We start from the raw sequence: 21,864 nt of genomic DNA, 5'->3' as shown, positions 1-21,864 counted from the left end.
TTTAGACCTTAAGGCTAAAAACAAAGTGTACTCAAAAGCACCATTCTTGATAAAGAAATGTTGCGGAAAATATGTAATACCAGCAATCACGCAAAGATAAACAAAACCTATTGCAGAATTGTGAATCAATTAATTAATAGTATGACTTGCCATCAGTCTCAATGCTACACTCAACCTTTTCCGACATCATGTACTTCATTTTCCATTGTAACAAATTGACCCTTTATTCATCCATAAAAATGACTAAGCATCCAAAATCTACCGTATACACAAGCAAACTCTCTTAGAATCAGTTGGTGGAAACAAATTGGTCTTCCAGAAAGTTAATTACTTCTCTGAGCTAGGATTTGTATTTACTTAAACATGGCCTTCTTTCTTTTGTATTTGAGAAAAGAGAATCCATGTATTGCTTCTTGATCTTCACTATACTTCAAATTCATTTAGGAAAAGGTAGCCTGCAAGACATAGAACGATGCACTAAGGCAAATAGTTTCTCTATAGTAGCAGCACGCATTTCTAGGCATGCAGTCAATGATGATAGTTAAGTTGCTACACAAACAGAAGAATTGCTCATTGACGAGTTGAAAGTGACATCAACCTATGGTTGCAACCATTAATTTCACCAACGAATTTATCTTTAAGTACCAGATAAGCCCATATAGAACTGTAAATTAGAATATAGTACATATTGTAATGCTAAATCCAGAGAAATAACTAAACCTAAGGACAAATTTATTAGTTTGGTCAAGTTCCTCCACTGAAACTACAACTATATCCTATATGGCCCTTAAATATTGAGGTTTGATGCAAATATCCTTTGATTGAATCCTGAATATTATTTCATACTTCATCTAGAAATCTAAAATTTTTAAGAATTTTACAAACTTACCCCAACTTGAGAGATGTGTCTGAACTGTCATTGTCTTGAGGATCAGATGAGCTGCAAATGTTGGTGATTGACTCAGATGACTGACCTTGTTCAAGTACATGTGTTTGAGTGCTAAACAGATTCTCCATCTGTGGAAGAGACATTTTTTATAATTGAGATAGGAAGAGAGGAGGAAGAACTTTTTCAATAAAAAAAGAAAAAAAAGACCTATTACCTGTTTTAGTCGTTGGTTTTCTTCCATCAGTTGGGCTCCCTGCGGTAAAAGAATAAGATGAACAGAGAGCCATTACTAAGAATTCTTAGCCTTAAATAGAAAATATAATTTAATTAATATGGTATATTTACCTAACTTCATATATAAGAAATCGATGCATTATGAATTGGTATAGGTCAGGTGATAGGATAAACAATAGAACATTCAGTTCTGAATTTATGTTAGACAATTGTTTCAACTAAATATTCAATGGTGGTTGTTACTTGTTGTTAGCCATGTGAACTTTTCCTTTCTCTACACATTGAGCTAGCCAGTGCACACAAAGACCACTATTTTTATGAACTTGCACCAACTAGCATGAACATTATGACAATGTTTTACAGCTGACATTTGCTAAAGATGGATTTAGGGGTTAAGCATATAACATTATAATAGTCCTAATTGTACACAGTACTAACCATATTACTGCAATCCTAGGGTTAACACAGAGTTAGTCTACTACATATTCCCTTAAATAAGTACACTATTATACACAAAATTCAATAATAAATATGTAGTTGTTTAAAACTTTCTATTGTTCACGTAGGACACTAAGACAAAACCACCTTAATTCCTTTTGTTCTTTCAACTTCTCTTAGTTTCTTCTTTCCACCTAATATTTCCAGATTTTACCATGATATCATTATGGAGCGGATCATCACTAAAGTACGAAACTGTTATACATTGAAACCATATGAACTTTAGCTCAAGGGCACTGATCTGTTCCGGAAATGTCTTGCAAACATTATAATAACTGTATGAAATGTCCTGCAAAGATTTAAAGTTTGGAACATGACCTTTTGCTGAAGGGCAGTGATCTCTTCCAGAAATCTTTCACACTGCAAGACAAAAGTTTCTTATACTAAGATAAAGTACATAAATTTCAACACTCCATTATAATGCCGGCAAACAGAGATAAAAAAGAGAGACAAGCCTTTGTTTCTATAACACGGCTCAGGCCTACTTCAAGCTCTTTCTCTAGTTTCTGTAATTCCTCTATATCCATTCCAGGGAGCTCTTCTCCTCTAATCTTCCTGTGTTAGGTGTGAATATTTCTCAACATTAATTTATTGCGGTATATATGTCTTTACAGTAACAAGATGATAGTGATGTAGCTATAATACCTCAATTCATGTGTCTTCTCCTCAATTTCCTTGCTCAACATGGTGTAGGAGGTACCGTTGTCAAGCTAATATAAACAATTGCCGTTCATGAAGATTTTTGAAATGTGATGTGTTACCGAGAACTTTAATATAACAATGGTTCTAAAATATGTAAGTGTTGAAGTGGCCCGCGTGTGTGGCTTAAATTGCCGCAAGCCCAAGTCAATTACAAGTAAACCAAATACAACTTGTAACAGGAAACCACAAGTCCAAGTCGGTCACAGTAGTTGACCAATACAATTGATATAAAGAATCCTATATTGCCAACTTAAGCATAGCAATATATAAGTGCTAGTGTGCGGCAATTATAAGAGACAATTTCTAAAACCAAGGAGCAGCCGCATAAGAAGAAGAATAGAGTTTTGTTGTCTTGTGGGTGTGAGAGAGAGTTAGGGTGTATTGGGATTCGGGTTTTTAGAGTGTTATTGTGCACTATTGTATCTCCCTATTTTTATAATGAAATCTCTCCGTCGTCACCGTGGAGGTAGGCAGTTTGCCGAACCACGTAAATTCTTATGCTCTTTGTGTGTGCTTGTTATTTAATTTCTACTTATTTACTATTATTGATTTGAGTCCTGGGGTGTTATTTGCACAACAAGTGGTATCAGAGCTAGGTTAGGATTCAATCTTTTGAATTCAATAAAGATGTCAAGCACAGAGTATGACGTAGAGAAGTTTTGTGGTAAGGAAAATTTTTCCCTTTGGCAAAGGCGGATGAAGGATCTCCTAATTCAAAAAGGAGTTCATAAGGCCTTACTTGGGAAGGAGAAGAAACGGGAAATGATGAAGGATGAAGAATGGGTAGAGATGAATGAGAAAGCAGCTAGCGTTATTCGTCTCAACCTAGGTGATAAGGTCATTCACAACATCCTAGAAGCAAAAACCACAAAAGAAATTTGGGTCAAACTAAAAGGTCTTTATATGAGAAAGAATCTGACGAACAAGTTCTACGTGAAGAAGCAACTTTACAGATTGCATATGAAGGAGGGTTCAGATCTGTTGGAGCATCTCAACACGTTTAACATGTTGAACACCCAATTGTCAAGTTTTGGGGTTAATTATGAAGACGAAGATAAAGCGTTAATCTTATTAGCATCGCTGCCTACACATTTTGATGATCTAGTGCCTACGTTGATGTGCAAGAAAGAGACTGTAGTACTCGATAAGATGACTAGTGCTCTGTTGTCACACGTAAAGATGAAGCTAGATGACGATGGTTCTCAGGCTGATCGACTTATTGTAAAGTCAGAGTCGAGTAATCGGCGTAGAAGTGAATCAAAATCCAACGGGAAGAGATCTCAGTCTAGATCACATACAAAGAAAGAAGTAGAGTGCTTTTATTGTCACAAGAAAGGGCATTACAAGAATTAGTGTAAAGAGTAGAAAGAGCATTTAGAGGAGAAGAGGAATGGAAAGAAGCCCCTAGAATCAGCTAATGTTGTTGAAGAAACATCAAATGAAAGTGAGGTTGGTGCAGATTTACTTTCAGTCTCATTCAAGTAATAATGTTCTACTGGAATCTTGAGTTTTAGATTCAGTATGCTCATTTCATATGACTCCAAAGAAAGATTGGCTTGACATGTATAAGCCTTACAATGGTGGCATGGTCCAAGTGGGTAATGATGCTACATGCCCGGTAATTGGGATTGGTACTATGAAGATCAAGAAGTTTGATGGAGTTGTAAGAGTTCTTAGTAATGTTAGACATATTCCAGATCTTAGGAAGAATTTAATTTCTTTAGGAGTATTGGATGATTTGGGGTATTCATACTCATTAAAGGGTGGAATCATGAAGATTACCAAAGGTGCTTTGACGGTGATGAAGGGACAGAAAGTAAGCACGCTTTACAGATTGATTGGGAACATAGTTATAGGAAGAGTTGCAGTCACCACTTTGATAGAGTCCAGCACTGACGACACAAATTTATGGCATATGTGACTTGACCATATTAGTGAACGTGGTGTGTTAGAGCTGCACAAGAAAAATTTATTGAAAGGGGTGAAGACATGCCAGCTAGACTTTTGTGAGTATTGTGTGTATGAGAAGCAGCATAGAGTCATTTTCAAGATAGGCTCTCATACAAGTAAAGGTGTTCTTGACTATGTTCATTCAGATGTATGGAGTCCAATTTCAGTCTCTTCTCATAGCGATGCTCAGTACTCTGTCAGTTTCATTGAACACCACTCTAGAAAGGTATGGATTTATTTTATGAGGCATAAGTCTGATGTGCTTGGCATATTTAAAAAGTGGAAAGCATAAGTTGAAAATCAGACTGGCATGAAAATAAAATACTTTAGAATAGATAATGGACTAGAGTATAGAGATAAAAAATTAGAAGATATTACTCGTCACTTCATAGTTAAAGGAACTCCACAACGGAATGGGGATGCAGAGAGAATGAACAGAACCTTTGTAGAAAGAGCCAAATGCATGAGATTGAATACGGTTGGCTAAGGTGTTCTCAGCAGAGACGGCTAACACAACAAGCTTCATTATTAATAGATCTCCATCATCAGCCATTGATTTCAAGATTCCAGAAGAGGTTTGGCCAAGTATTTGAGTCCAAAAATCTTTGGTTGTCCAACTTTTGTGCATGTGCAAAGTGGAGAGCATTCTAAATTGGATTTGAAGTCAAGAAAATGCATATTTCTTGGTTTTGAAAAAGGTGTTAAGAGCATCTCCAATAGGCTCTCTAAAGCCAAATATGGAGAGCAAACACACAAAAAAACCCCTCCAACAACCTCTCCATCTCCAAATTTTTTTTTTTCAGATTTGCTACAGTAGCTCTATTAACATGGAGAGCACTGTAACAATTACTGTAGCACCTCTAAACAATATTCTCCCTTAAAATAATACCAACCTGAATAAAAAAATAATTCTTTCTCTCTCATTCCTTTTCTCTTTCGTTCTTCACTCTCTCGTGCTTCTCTATCTCAACGGTTACAAACTAAAACATACCACAATCAAAACAAAAACACAAAACCCATTTGACAGATTTGAAACACAAAAACAATCTTTCTCATAAGCATAATGAAATCTGAACAATAAAATAAAACTAATAAAAAAAAATGTAGAACGTTGATCTGTGTAGAACGCTGATCTCCACTTCTCTGCCGATGATTTATGTGTGTATGAGAGAGAATATTTGTTTGTGTGAGATAGAGGGAGAGAAATTTGTGTGTGTAAGAGAGAAAAAAAGAGAGGGAGAAATGGAGATATGTTCTGGAGTCTGGAGATCAAGAACTAGAAAAACAAAAAGTCAAAAAAAGAGTGAAGATAGATATAGGGGTAGGTGTACGTGTGTGGAGGAGAAAAAACAAGAGAAAAAAGGAAAGAAAAAACGTATGGATGAAAAAAAAAAAAACAAAAGAAAGAAAGGAAAAATAATATAAAAAATAAGAAATCAAAATTGAGTAACATTACTACGATATTTTCACAATACTTTTACAATAAATTTTAAGTGACAGATTGTTATTAATTGATATTGGTGAGTAAAAAAATAATTTAAATGGTGGGTTCAAATTAGAACTAGTAACAACTTACCATATAAGATTTTATTGTGAAAATATTGCAAAAAAAATGTTATAGACGCAACATTTCTCTTTAAAAAAAAATATATATATGATTGTTAATGTTGTTTGGAATTTGAAAAATATAGATGAATTAAGAAATATTAAAAAAAGAATAAAGAAATAATATTTTAATGGAATAGAGAAAAAGATAGAGAGTTTATTGAAAAGTGTATTTGAAAAAGTGAATAGGTAAAAGTTACTATTCATTTCCAAACAATACAAAAATTTAGAGAGACTGTTGGAGATTCTCTAAAGGCTACAGCCTTTGGGATCCAATCTCAAAGAAAATGGTGACCAACAGAGATGTCATATTTGATGAAGCCTTTATGTTGAGACAGAATGAAGCAAAGATATGTGATAATAGTTCACAGGAGAAATTAACTGTTGAGGTGGAGTTTGACAAGAATAGTTCAGCTAGTGATAAGGGTAATGATAATGATATTGATCCACAACAACACAAAAGAGCCATATTCAATTGCTAAAGGTAGAGAGAAGCGGGTTCACAAAGCACCACAGAGATATGGCTTTGAAGATATGATTAGCTTTGCTCTCATAACTAGCAGTGGAGATGCATTGTCTTATAGGAATGTAGAAGAGATGGGGTCACTACAGAAGAATAAGACTTAGGAATCATTGAAATTGTCCAAGGAAAAGAAGGCTATTGGTTGCAAGTGGGTATACCGCAAGAAAGAAGCATTATCAAAAATTGAAGGTGAATAATTCAAGACACAGTTAGTGGCTAAGGATTACTCACAGAAAGAGAAAGAGAAATCATCTAGTATGTTAACAAAGCCAGTTTCAACAGAAAAGTTCAAGAGCTGCTTGAACTTGATTGGTGTTTGCAACTTTTGAGCCCTTAAGGTCTAAGATGGCGGCGATGGAGGAATTTGCTAGTGTAGCTTAATCAATTCAAGTCAAGGTAGAGATTTGTTGAAATGGGCCCACGTGTGTGGCTTGAATTGCCACAAGCCCAAGTCAATTACAAGTAAACCAAATACAACTTGTAATAAGAAACCACAAGTCTAAGTCGGTCACAGTAATTGACCGAATACATTGATACAAGGAATCCTACATTGCCGACTTAAGCATAGCAATATATAAGTGCTAGTGTGCGGCAATTACAAGAGACAATTCCTAAAACCTAACAACAGCCGCGTAAGAAGAATAGAGTTTTCTTGTTTTGTCTTGTGGGTGAGAGAGAGTTAGGGTGTATTGGAATTTGGGTTTCTAGAGAGTGTTATTGTGCACTATTATATCTCCCTATTTTTAAAGTGAAATTTCTTCATTGTTGCCGTGGAGGTAGGTAGTTTGTCAAACCACGTAAATTCTTGTGCTCTTTGTGTGTACTTGTTATTTAATTTCTGCTTATTTACGGTAGTAGGATTTTCAATAAAATGCAAATTTCATGAGAAAGTGCATCAAGAAATAATCCAGAGTCATGTTTCCTTTTGACAATGATAAAATTACCTGCATTAACTTTAAGATGAAAACATTGGAAAAAACTTTGAGAGTTATATATCATTTTCATTATTTATGGTAATTTTAAGTTATGACCAAGATCTACACTACTTTTCAGGTAAATTACTTCATTTAGGCAATCATTTAATTATTTAATCATTTTTGGTATTTATGGTACGTGCTTTACTGTAAACAAGTTGATAGCAATGACTATAAGATGAGAGCACCTTTTATTTTATCAATGATTCTAAAATATGTAAGCAATTCCAATCCTGCCTTCAATAAAAAAATTTTAGGTTGCCGAAATGTTAGGGCCACAACAAGTCCTCTAAGTGTTCCAAAAAATGATACCTAGCTTTTCTTATGGTAGTACGATTTTCAATAAAATATGAGTCTAAAAATTTCCCTGAAAATTTCATGAGCTATCTGATTAAGAAATAATCCTGTCATGTTTCCTTATGACAATGATAAAATTGTGTATCAACATTAAATGAAAACATTGGAGATAAGAATATTAAAATGGATAGATGAAAATACACATAAAGATAGAATTTAAAATAAGGAAATCTGCTTGAAGTTAGGGGTGACTCTATTGATAAAGTTAGAGTTGGTCATGTTTAGAAGAGAGTGATTAATGCACCAATAAGAAAGAAAAAGTTGATTCAAGTTGAGGTAATGAAAAAGGGTAGAGGATGACCAAAAAAAAAAAAATAGTAGAAGTAATCAAAAGGACTTGTCAAGTAAGGAAGTAACAAAGACTATGAATTCAGATAGAATAGAATTAAGGAAAAATACATCTGGCATACTAAACTATTGAGAATTCATAATTGACACTAAAAATTTTTGGGACTAACACTTCATTGTAGTTGTATGGTAATTTTAAGTTATGGCCATGACCTATGCCACTTTTTGGACAAATTCCTGCATTTAGGCATTCATTTGGTAATTTTTGCTATTTACGGAAAGTTTTTTTTAACTTTCAATTTAGAATTCAAAATAAGATCCCATTTTTTTTGAAATGTTTCCTAAGGTTTGTAGGATTTCATTTTGTAAATTTTATAATTTTCATGTTTTTGGCGATTTTTCATAACTCTAGCCTCATTTTTTGCTTAACGGGTGTTTTATGGTCTACTAGCCTCTCTATTATTTCTTTTCCCATTTATATGCATAGTAGCCTCCAACGTAATTCAGAATTTCATTAATATAAATTTCTAAAAGTTTTTTCTCCATTCCTTTTGGTGGACGTCAAATTTCATCTTGTGAATTAAAGGCACCTCTTATGGATTCAAGAGTTATTATCTCAAAGTAGATGTAATCTGTTTCTTATGACTTTCCACCTCATTTATTTACCTAACTAAAAAACTTTAAAACATCATACCTGTAGCTCAAGAGATAGTTGGTCCATTTTGCCAAGATTCTTTGGACGTAGATTATGCCTTTCAATTACTTGCTGCATACTTCAAACAACAAAAGGATAACACATTCAATTCTTCTATCTCTCTCTCATTTTAGTAAATTGAAAGTGCAGACGAACTTATAAAGTACTAGTATGTATTTCTGACACATATCTAAGGAAATAAAACTTGAGCTAGTGACTAAAGAATTAATAATTTATCTCACGTGGCATACCACATATCTTCCAATGTTTGCAAGCCAATTGTGTTCCAAATTAAAATGTGAAGCACAAGTGATATTTATATTGATTGGCACAAACTTTGTGCAAACTTCTAATTTGGTCAAACTATAAAGGTGAACATCTATATGAACCCCAAAATTATTTATATTGATTGACACAAGGGGTATATTATGATGCAAGGAGCATTAAAATTATCAAAGATTTTATTTTTCAACCTAATTTTTATTTTTTTTACTTTAAATTTTAAATTGAGTTTTAATGTTGAAGGTTTTAAGTGATTTGACTAGGCATTTTTCTATATTGGTGCAATCCCTAAACCCTATTAAACTAGTGCTCCTGTAATCATGAAAGGCAATACAATTTGAATTAGAATAATTTGATGATTTCAGAGTGATGAATTTCTCTTTGTTTGGTAGTGGTGCCGAATACCCTTAGGGTGATGCCTAGGGCTTGCAAGCAGATTTTAGAAGGTGGAGCCTAATCTTTGTCCTGTTTATCCTTTTATTCTACTTTTAACTTTATTTTCCTATTTTATTCTACATCAACTTGGTATAAGAATGTTTGACCTCCGCCCAATTCAAATCAGTCCCCAAAAAAAAAAAAAAAAAAAAAAAAAAAAAAAAACCTACACCCATTAGCCCAATTTTCAAAAGAAGTGAGATTAGCCCATTAAACCCAAAAGCCAACCCGTGCATATCAAGTTCTTTAGCTTTTAGCAACGAGTAGAGTTTCAATATTTGTATTTTGTGGCTAAAAATGACTCCTTCAATAGAGACTTTGAGAAGCAGCTTAAGGAGGATGGGAATTGGGAAAAGCCTCCTTAACTCTTATTCCTCAATTGATAACCTCCTCACACTTATTGATAAAGTCAAAAATTTGTTAGAAAATGTGGATCTTGCATCAAACAAATCAATGCATGATGCACTTTAACCCTCAATGAAGGCATCGGTCACTAATGAATTTTTCAATTGCATCTTGCATCATTGAGATTACGAGGATAACAACGCCAGATGCCCCATATGATGATGAGCAAATGAAGGAAATATTTTAGCTGATTGTAGCCACATTTGAAAATTTGTCTATTTGTCTCATGTGCTCAATTGTTACTATACGAAGGAGGCTTCAAATCTTGACACTGTTGCAAAGGTCTGATCATGCTTGGTGATGCTAGACCTTGAGTGTGATGCATTGATTGCTGTTTCAAATTTTCTTTAAAATAATTGGGTCCATCTATTCACTTGTTGTATTTTTGGCCAAGGAAACAATTGTCTCTGGACATATATAAAGAAATTTCCTTGAATCTTCTCAGTCCACTTTTAGCTAGTGTAAGAAAGGAAATTCAAAAAGTTTCACCTATTTTGTAAAAATTGGGGTAGCAGGTAATCACTAAAATTAATGCCAAATAAGACAAAATAATGGCATCCACTCAAAAACAACCCAACAAACTTGAGGGTAAAGCTTTACACATGACAGATAGTAACATTGAGGCACCAAAAATTGGTTATGCAAAGGAGATGCACGTTGAGGCACCAAAATTATTTTTGATTGTGAAAATAATATTGTTTTTGACTTTAAATTTTGAACTTGGTTTTAATGTGAAGGGTTTTAAGAGATTTGATTAGTCATTTTCCATATTGGTGCAATACCCAAACCCTATTAAACTAGTACTTTGTAGCCGTGAAAGGTAGTACAATATGAATAAGAATAATTTGATAATTTGAGAATGATATATTTCTCTTTGTTTGGTGGTGAATGGTGATGTCTAGGGCTTGCAGGCAAAGTCTAGGTGGTGAAGCCTAGTATTTGTCTTGTTTATTCTCTCATTCTTATTTTCCTACTGTGTTCTACATCATATTAATTTCTCACTTATTTAGTAAATTTCTAATTTTTGTAGGCATCAAATAAAATGACTTAAGACTTTTGGATTTGGTTCAAGCTATTGCATTAAAATGTTACATAATTACTGCTCGCGGGATAAATATCATAGAGTAAATATTGTTTTAGTTTTGGAAAGTTTAAAGATTGAAAAGATACTCTAAAATTCAAAGTTAGACTTCACAAAACTCGTCATATTAGTTTTCCATGACAGTTCATTATGAAACCCTACAAAATCCTAGATATCTTGGTATGCAATTCTTGTTATTTAAATTAATGTTGCTGAAAATTTTATCATTAACTACATTGAAATTCCTTTTGAAAATGCTTTATCTGGTTAATTGCAATTCTTCACAACCACAATCAAAGACAAGTTGATAAGTCCTACTAATGCACTATAAAGAGCACAATTATGATGGAAAAGACCATGTTATTATCATGATCCTGATTAATGTGACTATAAGATGAATACTAAAACAAACATAGTGCTTATCAAATTTGAAAGAAATCTAGTTAATTGACTTAGTTATGCTACTTATTTTCACTGTGGTTTAATTAGTAATTAGAGATTCTTATTCAAAGTCAAGTCAGTCATGACATCATTTCGCATGAGTATGTCTTCCTAATCTTATTCTTTCGACTTGTTGGCTTACTAAAGCTAGTCTTGCCAATCACATATCTTCACAACTAGGTTATTCCAACATTTGATCGTGTTCATCATTCCAGTCATGGAATTATTATCAATTGGAACTTAAGTGGTTATCCTGTCTGTCTGTAGTCCTTCATTAAGAATTGTGTAACTAGCCTTGCTTAGATGGTAAAGTCTCTTATATTTAGGAACATGTAGACGCAATTCTTTTTTTCATTTTTAAAATAAATGAGAAAACACTTTTGTCCTCTCTTGATGTTACCATTTTCCTATTTGTAATGCTTGTTAGAATGGTAGAATTCTGTGTCACCTTTGATGTGATACTAGGGGTAAGATCTCCAATTTGTCAGTTTGTGGTTTTGTATCATTGAATGGTAATTTCAGTTCATTTTAAGTACCGTATCTCAAAGGGCTAAACTAGAGTACTCTCTATATCTTTCCCTATGATGTCTTGCATAGGTCTTGTTTTGAACATACACAGCTACAGTACCCCCACTGAGATTTCAAGCAGACATACTGTAAAGTTGTGATTTACAACTATGGTTTTAGTTAGCTTTTATTCCGTGCCAAATTTGATTGTAATTTTATTCAATCTTTTGTACCTTGTATTTATTGTGGGATTTGATTGTAAGGGTTGTGTGATAAAGAGAGTGTGAAGACTCAAGCAATTGAAGCCTAAAGAGTTCTCACGGGTAGCTCGCGACTAAGCATTCTGCGAAGTGAAGCATGTGTCTTACACATAACTGGAATGTGAAGAGTCAGTACAGATGGAGACAGCTGTGTTTCGCGAATAGCTCGCGGGTAATGCCATCCCACGAGACACCAGCGAAACATTCTATTCTACCAGACTGTACTATCTGATACACACTTTCTGTACCCATACTATATATACCCACATTACCCACAAATGTTAAGGAGTGCTTCTAAGAGAAAACCCTAGCTTAAAACCTTGAGAGTTAGAGATTATCATACTCATATCTCTACACATAAGCTTGTGGATTTTCCTCAACTCCTACCTCTCTATTTCCATACCATTGAGAGGTTGATAGTCCAAACACTTAACACACCTTTTCAGAGTGTCAAGTGATCGTTTGGTACTGCTGGGAAGCATTGGAAGAAGTCAAGGATGGCAGATACAACATGGAGCTTGTTGTGGGATTCGGAGAGTTAGAGAAGACTTGGTTCCGAGAAGCCTTGTTTGAATAAGAGCTTGGAGGGCTTAGGTACAGCGGGTAGATTAGGCTTGGAGGGTCTCTTGCTAACCCATGTATCCCAACTGATTGTCTAGTGGATCGATTACCGCTTGGAGGGCGGCGGAGAGGTTTTTCGCCAAGTTCTTCGGTTTCCTCTTCGATAACACATCGGTGTGTTATCCATGTTTGCATTCTTCCTCCCTACTCTTTTGCATTTCATTTTATTGCTTTGATTATATAAATATGTGTTAGAATAGCTTGTTTGTTTATTCGCTCGTATTTATACTATTCCGCATTTAGAATTAAGTTAGTATAAAATCTATCGAGTCGTAACTTTTATTTGAAGGTCTAAACAGCTCTTGTATTTTTAACACATTTTTGAGCTTTCAATTGGTATCAGAATAGGTACACTCACTGTGGTTTAAATACCTAAGTGTGATCCTAGACCCTCTTGGTTTGCCATGGAAAGTGATTTGGTAAAGGCCAACATAAAGCATAGTCAAGGTGTTTGTGAAAATGACTCTATGAGCAGTTTTGGATTGTTCTAGTAATGAATTTTTAGAGTTATTCAAATAAAAGAAACATGCTAGAATCTTTATACACATGCTGAATTCTCTAGTTCATAGGAATCATGATATTCACAATAGCTTGCGTGAGTCAAATTCCTAATTGACAAATATAAGAAAAGGAATAGACGTTTGTGTGACAAACTAGACTGTCTGAAAAGAAAGATTCACTCATCTATGAATGAAGTAAAGAAAGATGAGTCCTGCTTTGATGGTCAAGAATGCCTATCTCATGCTTGTCTTTTTGTTCATATCGCATTGAAAGTATTTAATTCATGTTTATGGTATCTTGATAGCGGTTGTTTAAGACATATGACTGGAGATTAGTCTATGTTCAAAACTCTTAAAGAGAAGGAAGATGGCTTTGTGACATTTGGAGATGGTAGTCACTCACAAGTTCTTGGAAAGGGAACCGTGGATATTCCAGGATTGCCTTTGTTAACAGATGTGCTGTACATTAAGGGATTGAAAGTGAACTTGCTAAGTATCACTCAGATTTGTGATAAAGACTTCTTAGTCCAATTTTCAAATAAAGGATGTCTAATCCTAAATTAAGAAGGTGTTCAAGTTTTGAAGGGGCTTAGGACCACCAACAATTGTTATGGGGTCATTCCCAAACCAAGCATAGCATGTCGAAGTGCTCGAGTGAATCTTTTGGAGTTGTGGCATCAAAGACTTGGACATGCTAATTACAAACAAGTGGCAAAAGTCTCAAAGCTTGAAGCTGTGATTGGTTTACCAAAGTTTGGAAAAATTGAGAAGAATATGTGTGGTCCATGTCAATTAGGAAAACAAACAAAGTCAAGCCATCCGAAAGTAAATGTGGTTGCTACGTTACTACATGTGGATCTAATGGGTCCAACAAGAACAGAAAGCATGGGTGGAAGGCGCTATATTATGGTGGTTGTTGACGATTTCTCAAGATATTCTTGGGTGGAATTTCTTAGAGAGAAGTTGGAAGCATGTGATAAGATGGAAAGGCTATGCAAGAGGCTGCAGAATGAGAAGGGAGTTCTCATAGTTAAAATCAGAAGTGATCATGGGAAGGAATTTGAAAATGCAAAGTTTAAAGCATTCTGCAATGAACACGGCATCAAGAAGGAATTTTTAGCTCCAAAAACTCCACAACAAAATGGGGTGGTTGAAAGAAAGAACCGGGTGATCCAAGGAATGGCAAGAGTAATGTTACTAAACAAAAGCATTCCACAGAAGTTTTGGGTTGAAGCAATGAATACTTCGTGTTACATTGGGAATAGGATTTACTTCCGAGCAGGAACAAAGAAGACATCGTATGAAATTTGGAGAAAAAAGAAGCCGAAGGTGAAATACTTCCGAGCATTTGGTAGCAAGTGTTATATTCTCAATGATAGGGAGAATCCTAGAAAATTTGATGCTAAGAGTGATGAAGGGATATTCCTAGGATATTCAACAAATAGCCGTGCATATAGAGTGTACAATAAGCGCACTAAGACAGTGATAGAATCAATAAATGTGGTCATCGATGACACTATCTCTGAAAAGGATATAGATGATGATGGTGAAGAATCGAATTTTAAGAAGAATGAGGGTAACGACAATATATCTCAAGGTGAGGATGCTGAGATAGAATTACCGGAAAAGGAGCTTACACCTCCTATATCAAGAAGAGAGACTAGATCAACTCAAGGATCTTCTGGTCCACTCACCCCTTCTGAAGTTCAACCTCCAATCTTTCGTGATGAGGAACCTTCCACTTCCAAGAGACCAATCATCCCTCAAGCAATATCATTGGTGATTTAGATGAAGGAATTTGGTTGAGAAAAGAACCAGCCTATAGTGCGAATCATGTGACATACAACTGCTATCTTGCTCAATTTGAACCAAAGAAAGTGGAGGAAACTTTGAAGGATGAGAATTTGGTAGAGTCTATGCACCAACAGTTGCATCAATTTGTTAGAAATGATGTATGGGAGTTGGTACCAAGGCCCAAGGATACACATGGAATTGGCACCAAGTGGATCTTCAAGAACAAGACTAATGAAGATGGTGAAATTGTCTGAAACAAGTCTAGATTGGTGGCTCAAGGATATACCTAAGTTGAAGGCATAGACTTTGATGAATCTTTTGCTCCAGTTGTAAGACTAGAGTCAATCCGAATTCTTCTCTCTATAGCATGCATTTTGAACTTCAAGCTATATCGAATGGATGTAAAAGTGCTTTCTTGAACGGTTCTTTAAACAAAGAAGTGTTTGTTGAGCAACCAAAGGGGTTTCAAGACCCTCACTTTCCGGATCATGTGTTAAGGATAAAGAAGGCATTATATGGGCTGAAACAAGCACCAAGAGCTTGGTATGATCGCCTCACCACATACCTCTTGGATCATGGTTTCAAGAGAGGTCAAGCCGATCGAACTTTGTTTGTCAAAAAAGAGGAGAAATCTCTCCTTGTTGCTCAAGTATATGTGGATGACATTGTCTTTGGATCCATAATCGATCACCTAGCTCATGAATTCTCAGAAGAAATGAAAAGGGAGTTTGAGATAAGCATGGTGGGAGAGCTAAACTACTTCCTAGGGCTTCAAGTGAAACAATGAGAATATGGGATATTTATCTCTCAAGAGAAATATGCCAAAAATCTTGTAAAGAGATTTGGCCTAGACTTTAAGAAACACACTTCCACTCCCATGAGTTTCTTAGCAAAACTGAGTCATGATGCAGCAGGTGTAGAAGTGGATCCAACACTTTATCGAAGCATGATCGGTAGTCTTCTCTATCTCACTGCTAACAGACCAGACATCGCTTTTAGTGTAGGAGTATGTGCTCGGTTTCAAGCAGCACCCAAAGAGTCACACTTGACAGCAGTCAAGCGAATTATCCGTAACATAAATGGCACATCTGATTATGGAATCTGGTATTCAAGAGACTCGAATGAGTGCCTAGCTGGATATTCTGATGCTGATTGGGCCGAGTGCATTAATGACAGGAAAAGCACTTCCAGTGGTTGCTTCTATCTTGGAAATAACCTAGTGTCTTGGATGAGCAAAAAGCAAAATTCAGTTTCTCTATCAATGGCTGAAGCTAAGTACATTGCAGCGGCGAGTTGTTGTGCATAATTATTATCGATGAAGAAGCTTCTACATGATTATGGAATCACTCAAGACACTGTGTGTGTTCTGTGACAATACCAATGCCATAAATTTGTCCGAAAACCCAGTTCAACACTCAAAATCAAAGCATATCGAGATTTGGTGGAGGAAAAGACTGTGTATTTGGAGTTCATCAACACTAACAACCAGAAGGCAGACATCTTTACTAAACCTCTTGATGGTCTAAGGTTTGAGTCTTTGCGTAAGACCATTGGTGTCGGTATCCATTCCTTGAACTCTGTCTTTTCTGTGAACCTATTCTGTTCATTGTTACACATCAAGTGTTTAGGTCTCACATGTTTAGTTTTTAGCATTTTTTTGGTTTTGGTTTATACCTGTTTTTGTTGATCTTACTTATCCTGTTCTGTTTTTGAGTGTGTTCAAAAAATTCAAAAACCCATAAAAATTGAAAAATCTTCAAAAAGTTTGATCGTTTTTGTTGTGTATTTCACATATGAGTTTGGCCTAGTACCTTCGTACTAATGGAGTAGTGCATTTATAAGCCTAGCTTGTTCTGTATGCACATTTATCTATGTGAGAGAAATCTAGAAATCTATGTGTGATTGTTGTAAATAAATCTTCAAGCTTGTCATGAATGATTGGTCAATAGTCTTGATGGTCTTGATATTTGCATAGACTTGTGCTTATATCTCTTCCCACTCTATTTTTATGTTTTTGTTATAGAGCTCTCCAAATGTAAATCTTCAAATGAAAAGAGATAATGAGCTGCAAAAGCCTGTCGCACATACTAGTATTTGACTAGGAAAAAGAAAAAGCGACTTATGTATTGAAATGTATGGTGCTCAAAAAGCCAAAGGCTAACTCTACATGTTGAAATATCAAAATTTCAAGCACCGATCTCAAAAAGAGATGTATTATCCAAAAAGGATCAATTGTTATGATTTATGCAAAAGCCAAATGAAAAGCTTCTAAGTTTTGTAATTATTTTCTTGTGAGAGGTCATATATGTTCATTTCTATAATTGAGATAGTCCTCTTGATTTCGTACCAGTTGTGTATGACTTGATTAAATTGATCATTGAAGTTTCACTCTAGTTTAAGAATTATTCCACATTTGATACTCACCCACAACACGCAAGACTTCGATTCAATTAATGCTTATCTCATTTGTGTGATTGTACATGTTCAAATGTGATGTGTATGCTCAAGTATTTGCTGATCAAACCTAAAAAGATTTTTGAGTGTTTTATATGTTTTTGAAAGTGATTTTATACTTTCGTGCTTTTAGTTTTTGTTCAAAATGCATTTTTGTGTTTTTCTTCAAAAACTGGTTCAGAGGTCTTTTCGCGAGAAGCTCGTGACTGAGAGCTTCCCGCAAAATGTGCTTAAAAGAAATTAAAAAGTCACATTTTCATACAGAAAGTCTCACTACTGCCTCGTGAATATTTTGCAACTAAACTCTTCTCGCAAAATGTTTTTTGGCAAAAACTAAAAATTTTCTAGTTCATACAAAAGCTATCGCGACTATCTCGCTACTAGTTCGCAACTAAAAGCTTCTCGCGAGAGCTTTTGAGCTTTAGTGGCCCATTTCGCGACTTTCTTGCGACTATTTTGCTACTTTCTAACCCACGAAAAAAGCGTGTTCTCAGTTTTTATGTAGCAGATGTGACATGTTTTTCAAAAATTCTTCACTTCCCTCGCTTAGACTCTCTCGAACCCCCTTCAACCCAAAACTCATTTTTCACTCAAACCCCATCTTTTTCAAGCTAAAATCTCTGCAAACTTACTTCAATGTATGTTTTCCTAAACATCTTCTTCATGTTTTTCTTAGTTTATACAGATTTTAAGTTAGGGTTCAAAAATTGGGGATTTTTCGAAAATGGGTTGGAGTTCTTAGTTTTTGTGAAATTTTTTCAAAATCTTTGATTGGGCTGAGTCCCATTTGCTGTAATTGTTCTTGTGTTGGCCCTTTATGGCAGTTTGAGGATGTATTGAGGCAAAGTTCATTATGTTCATGCAGTTTACATCATCTATGTACTTTGTTGCATGTTAGGTGTTTGACAAAATGTCCTAGTGACATTTTTGTGTTGAATTGGACTCAAGTGAGTTCCAATGCTTGGATTTTGTCATGACTGATCATGCTAATCATGTTTTGGTTAGTGTTTGTGGTGTTTTCATACTAGGTCCAATTTTTGCCTCAATGCCATGTTGCACACACATGCATCAGCACATGCTCAGCACAAACACACATGCATAGTTACTTAATTCATGCATTATGTTTATGCATCTCTGTTTTGAGTTGCTTTTGCTCTGTGTTTAAGTTGTTTTACCGCTGTTTTGAACTAACTTGAATCTAATCAAGTTGTGTTCTATGTTTGTGTTTTTGCACTTCTTTCCTTTCTATTTTGTGTTCTCTTATGCAGATGTCTTCATTTAAAAGCTCGGCTATGAAAGGAGGATACAACAAAGGGAAAGAGCTGGTGATTGATGTTGATGACCCTTCACTGAAGTCAAAAAGAACTCGTTTTTCAACAAGAGTGTATGATCTGACTTGTTCCGATCTTATGCTGCATTCCAGACCTACAAGAGCCAGTTTGGAGATGCTCCATTGCTGGTTGAAAGGGCCATTGATCAACATTCTCTCCTAGACACAAATATTCCAATATGGTTTGCCACCAAAGATTGGAATTTTCTTCTTTCAAATCTTGAGGATGCATACGAAAACTTAGTGAAAGAATTCTATGCAAATGCCGTTGTTAAACGAGAGGAAATCAAGTGCTGGGTGAGAGGAAAGCAGTTCTCAGTTACACCCGTCTACTTGGCCAATATTCTACACATCAACAGGCCAATATTATCTATCCCAGTGGTATATGAAGAATTGAATCCGGATGAGGAGGTTCTTTGGGAAGCTTTAGGAGCTTTAGGAGCTAATTGAATAAGTGTCGCATCTCTTTCTCCTGAATTAAGGCTACTCACGATGATCATGTTTTGCAACATCTACCCTCTGTCCAGCACCGGTTACATGAATCTTGGTCGAGCACTATTCTTGCATGGTTTGATCACTGATGTAGAGATTGATGTGTGCTCTCATATTTTCCACATTGTGGCAAAAACGGTTGACAGGACTGCTTCAAGGAATTGTATTCCTTTCTGTCGCCTTATCTTAAGGATATTGAAGCTCAAAGGTGTGCATCCTTTGGAAGATAAGCGTCCATATCCAAGGCCAAGTCCAATTAATATCCGAACTCTCCATGCAAGCATGAGTCACACTAAGAAGAATACCCAGAAAGAAAGTCATGCTGCTCAAGGAAGCTCAAGTGCTACATCCCATGTTTATGATGATCAGCTAGACAGCATCATGGCTACTCTCCAAGAGATTACTACCAAGATATCCGGACTAGCTACCATCATGCACTCCCAACACATTCATTTCGACACCAAGTTCACAACTCTTCAGACTCAACTGGACCAAATACAGAGGAAGCTAGAGGAACATGAAGACTAGCTATTCCATGACAAAAAGGGGGAGATGGTGTCGCTGTTAGGGGGAGTGTAGTGATAGGGGGAGTGCAGTGAAAAGGGGAGGAGAAGATAGTAAATAATGTTTGACTGTTTGGTTTACTGTGTTTACTACTTTTATTCTTTTATTTAAAGCTTTAATACTCTATTTTTAATTTCAGTTTATATTCAGTATGTTTTGTTTACCTTATTGCTTTGTAGCATCTATTTGTACTCTTAAGATATTGCCAATATGTCTTGAGTACCTCACTCTTGTGCCCTAGTAGGATCTTGTTCCTAGATGCATATACTTCATGTATTTTGCATTGGTCGAGTGTTGGACATGCAATTGATCCGTGGGATTGCTCTTTATTGTATTGCATGTTCGAATGAGCATTTACTTGCTAAATGTTCATTGTAGTCATTCTTCAATGACTAATTCTATTTGATCAAGTTTTGCTTACATGCTCTAGTGTGTTTACTAACTTGATCACTTTTTACATGCTCATATACGTATGATGTATTCAACTTGTCATAAGCTTAATGGAAGTTTTGTTTGTGTGCAAGTGTTTCAGGTTACAGGTATATAAGTACAAGTGCTTCACAGCTTCTAGATTAGGTGTTAGTGAGTTTTGCCGCTATTCCCAAACTCACGTTTAAGTCTAGAGTCTGTTATAGGGGTTTTGTCACGGAATAGCCAAAGGGAAAGATTGTAAAGTTGTGATTTACACTATGGTTTTAGTTGGTTTTTATTCCGTGCCAAATTTGATTGTAATTTTATTCAATCTTTTGTACCCTGTATTTATTGTGAGATTTGATTGTAAGGGTTGTGTGATAGAGAGAAAGAGTGTAAAGACTCAAGCAATTGAAGCCTGAAGAGTTCTCGTGGGTAGCTCGAGACTAAGCATCCTGCGAAGAGAAGCATGTGCCTTGCACATGACTGGAATGCGAAGAGTCAGTACAGATGGAGACAACTTTGTTTCGCGAGTAGCTCGCGGGTAAGGCCTTCCCGCAAGACACCCGCGAAACATTCTGTTCTGCCAAATTGTACTATCTGATACACACTTTTTGTACCCACACTATATATACTCACATTACCCACAAATGTTAAGGAGTGCTTCTGAGAGAAAACCCTAATCTAAAACCTTGAGAGTTAGAGATTATCATACCTATATATCTCTACACATAAGCTTGTAGATTTTCCTCAACTCCTACCTCTTCATTTCCATACCATTGAGAGGTTAATAGCCCAAACACTTAACACACCCTTTCAGAGTGTCAAGTGATCGTTTGGTGCTGCTGAGAAGCATTGGAAGAAGCCAAGGATGGCAAATGCAACATGGAGCTTGTTGCGAGATCCGGAAAGCTAAACAAGACACGGTTCCGTGAAACTTTGTTGGAGTAGGAGCTTGGAAGGCTTAGGTACAGCAGGTAAATTAGGCTTGGAGGGTCTCTTACTAACCCATGTATCCCAACTGATTGTCTAGTGAATCGAATACCGCTTGGAGGGCGGCGGAGAGATTTTTCGCCAAGTTTTTCGGTTTCCTCTTCGATAACACATCGGCGTGTTATCTGTGTTTGCATTCTTCTTCCCTACTCTTTTATATTTCATTTTATTGCTGTGATTATATGAATATGTGTTAGAGTAGCTTGTTTGTTTATCCGCTTGCATTTACACTATTCCGCACTTAGAATTAAGTTAGTGTAAAATCTATTGAGCTGTAACTTTTATTTGGGGTCTAAACAGCTCTTGTGTTTTTAACACATTTTCGAGCTTTCAAATACCATGCTCGTGAACATATATTTTCTATGAGATCCTGACTTGTCCGCTGCTTGTGCAGCCTCATTTCAAAGAATTTGGTCATGTACTCTCCTTATAAATAAATGCTTCATCCATATCGTAGAACTTTCTTTTTGAATTCTCAAATTGCAATCTTTGAGGGAGGGTTTGGCGTGGTTAGCTTATGAAGGGTTTAACCTTGGAGGAGAGAGACATTTGACCACACTATGAAGGGTTTAAGTGATTT

At 35.7% G+C, this 21,864-nt stretch overlaps 2 protein-coding genes across 2 annotated transcripts in view; both read right to left on the bottom strand.

Annotated features, from left to right (window-relative positions):
* The window catches only part of LOC126705333 (MADS-box protein JOINTLESS-like), a 272,125-nt gene that overhangs the window by 210,085 nt on the left and 40,176 nt on the right, over positions 1-21,864 (bottom strand). The gene's annotated exons all lie outside the window — the stretch shown is intronic.
* The window catches only part of LOC126705341 (MADS-box protein JOINTLESS-like), a 40,164-nt gene that overhangs the window by 10,112 nt on the left and 8,188 nt on the right, over positions 1-21,864 (bottom strand). Inside the window, exons 2-7 of the mRNA XM_050404285.1 lie at positions 8,715-8,793; positions 2,267-2,331; positions 2,077-2,176; positions 1,940-1,981; positions 1,104-1,142; positions 890-1,017 (exon numbers count right to left, since the gene is read on the bottom strand). Coding sequence (XP_050260242.1) covers positions 890-1,017; positions 1,104-1,142; positions 1,940-1,981; positions 2,077-2,176; positions 2,267-2,331; positions 8,715-8,793 — 453 coding nt within the window. The remainder of the gene's footprint in view (positions 1-889; positions 1,018-1,103; positions 1,143-1,939; positions 1,982-2,076; positions 2,177-2,266; positions 2,332-8,714; positions 8,794-21,864) is intronic.

This window comes from Quercus robur, chromosome 11 (genome assembly GCF_932294415.1).
Source record: "Quercus robur chromosome 11, dhQueRobu3.1, whole genome shotgun sequence".
NCBI lineage: Eukaryota > Viridiplantae > Streptophyta > Magnoliopsida > Fagales > Fagaceae > Quercus > Quercus robur.
Note: the sequence above shows the minus strand (reverse complement) of the source record. Positions and strands in the feature narration are given on the sequence as shown.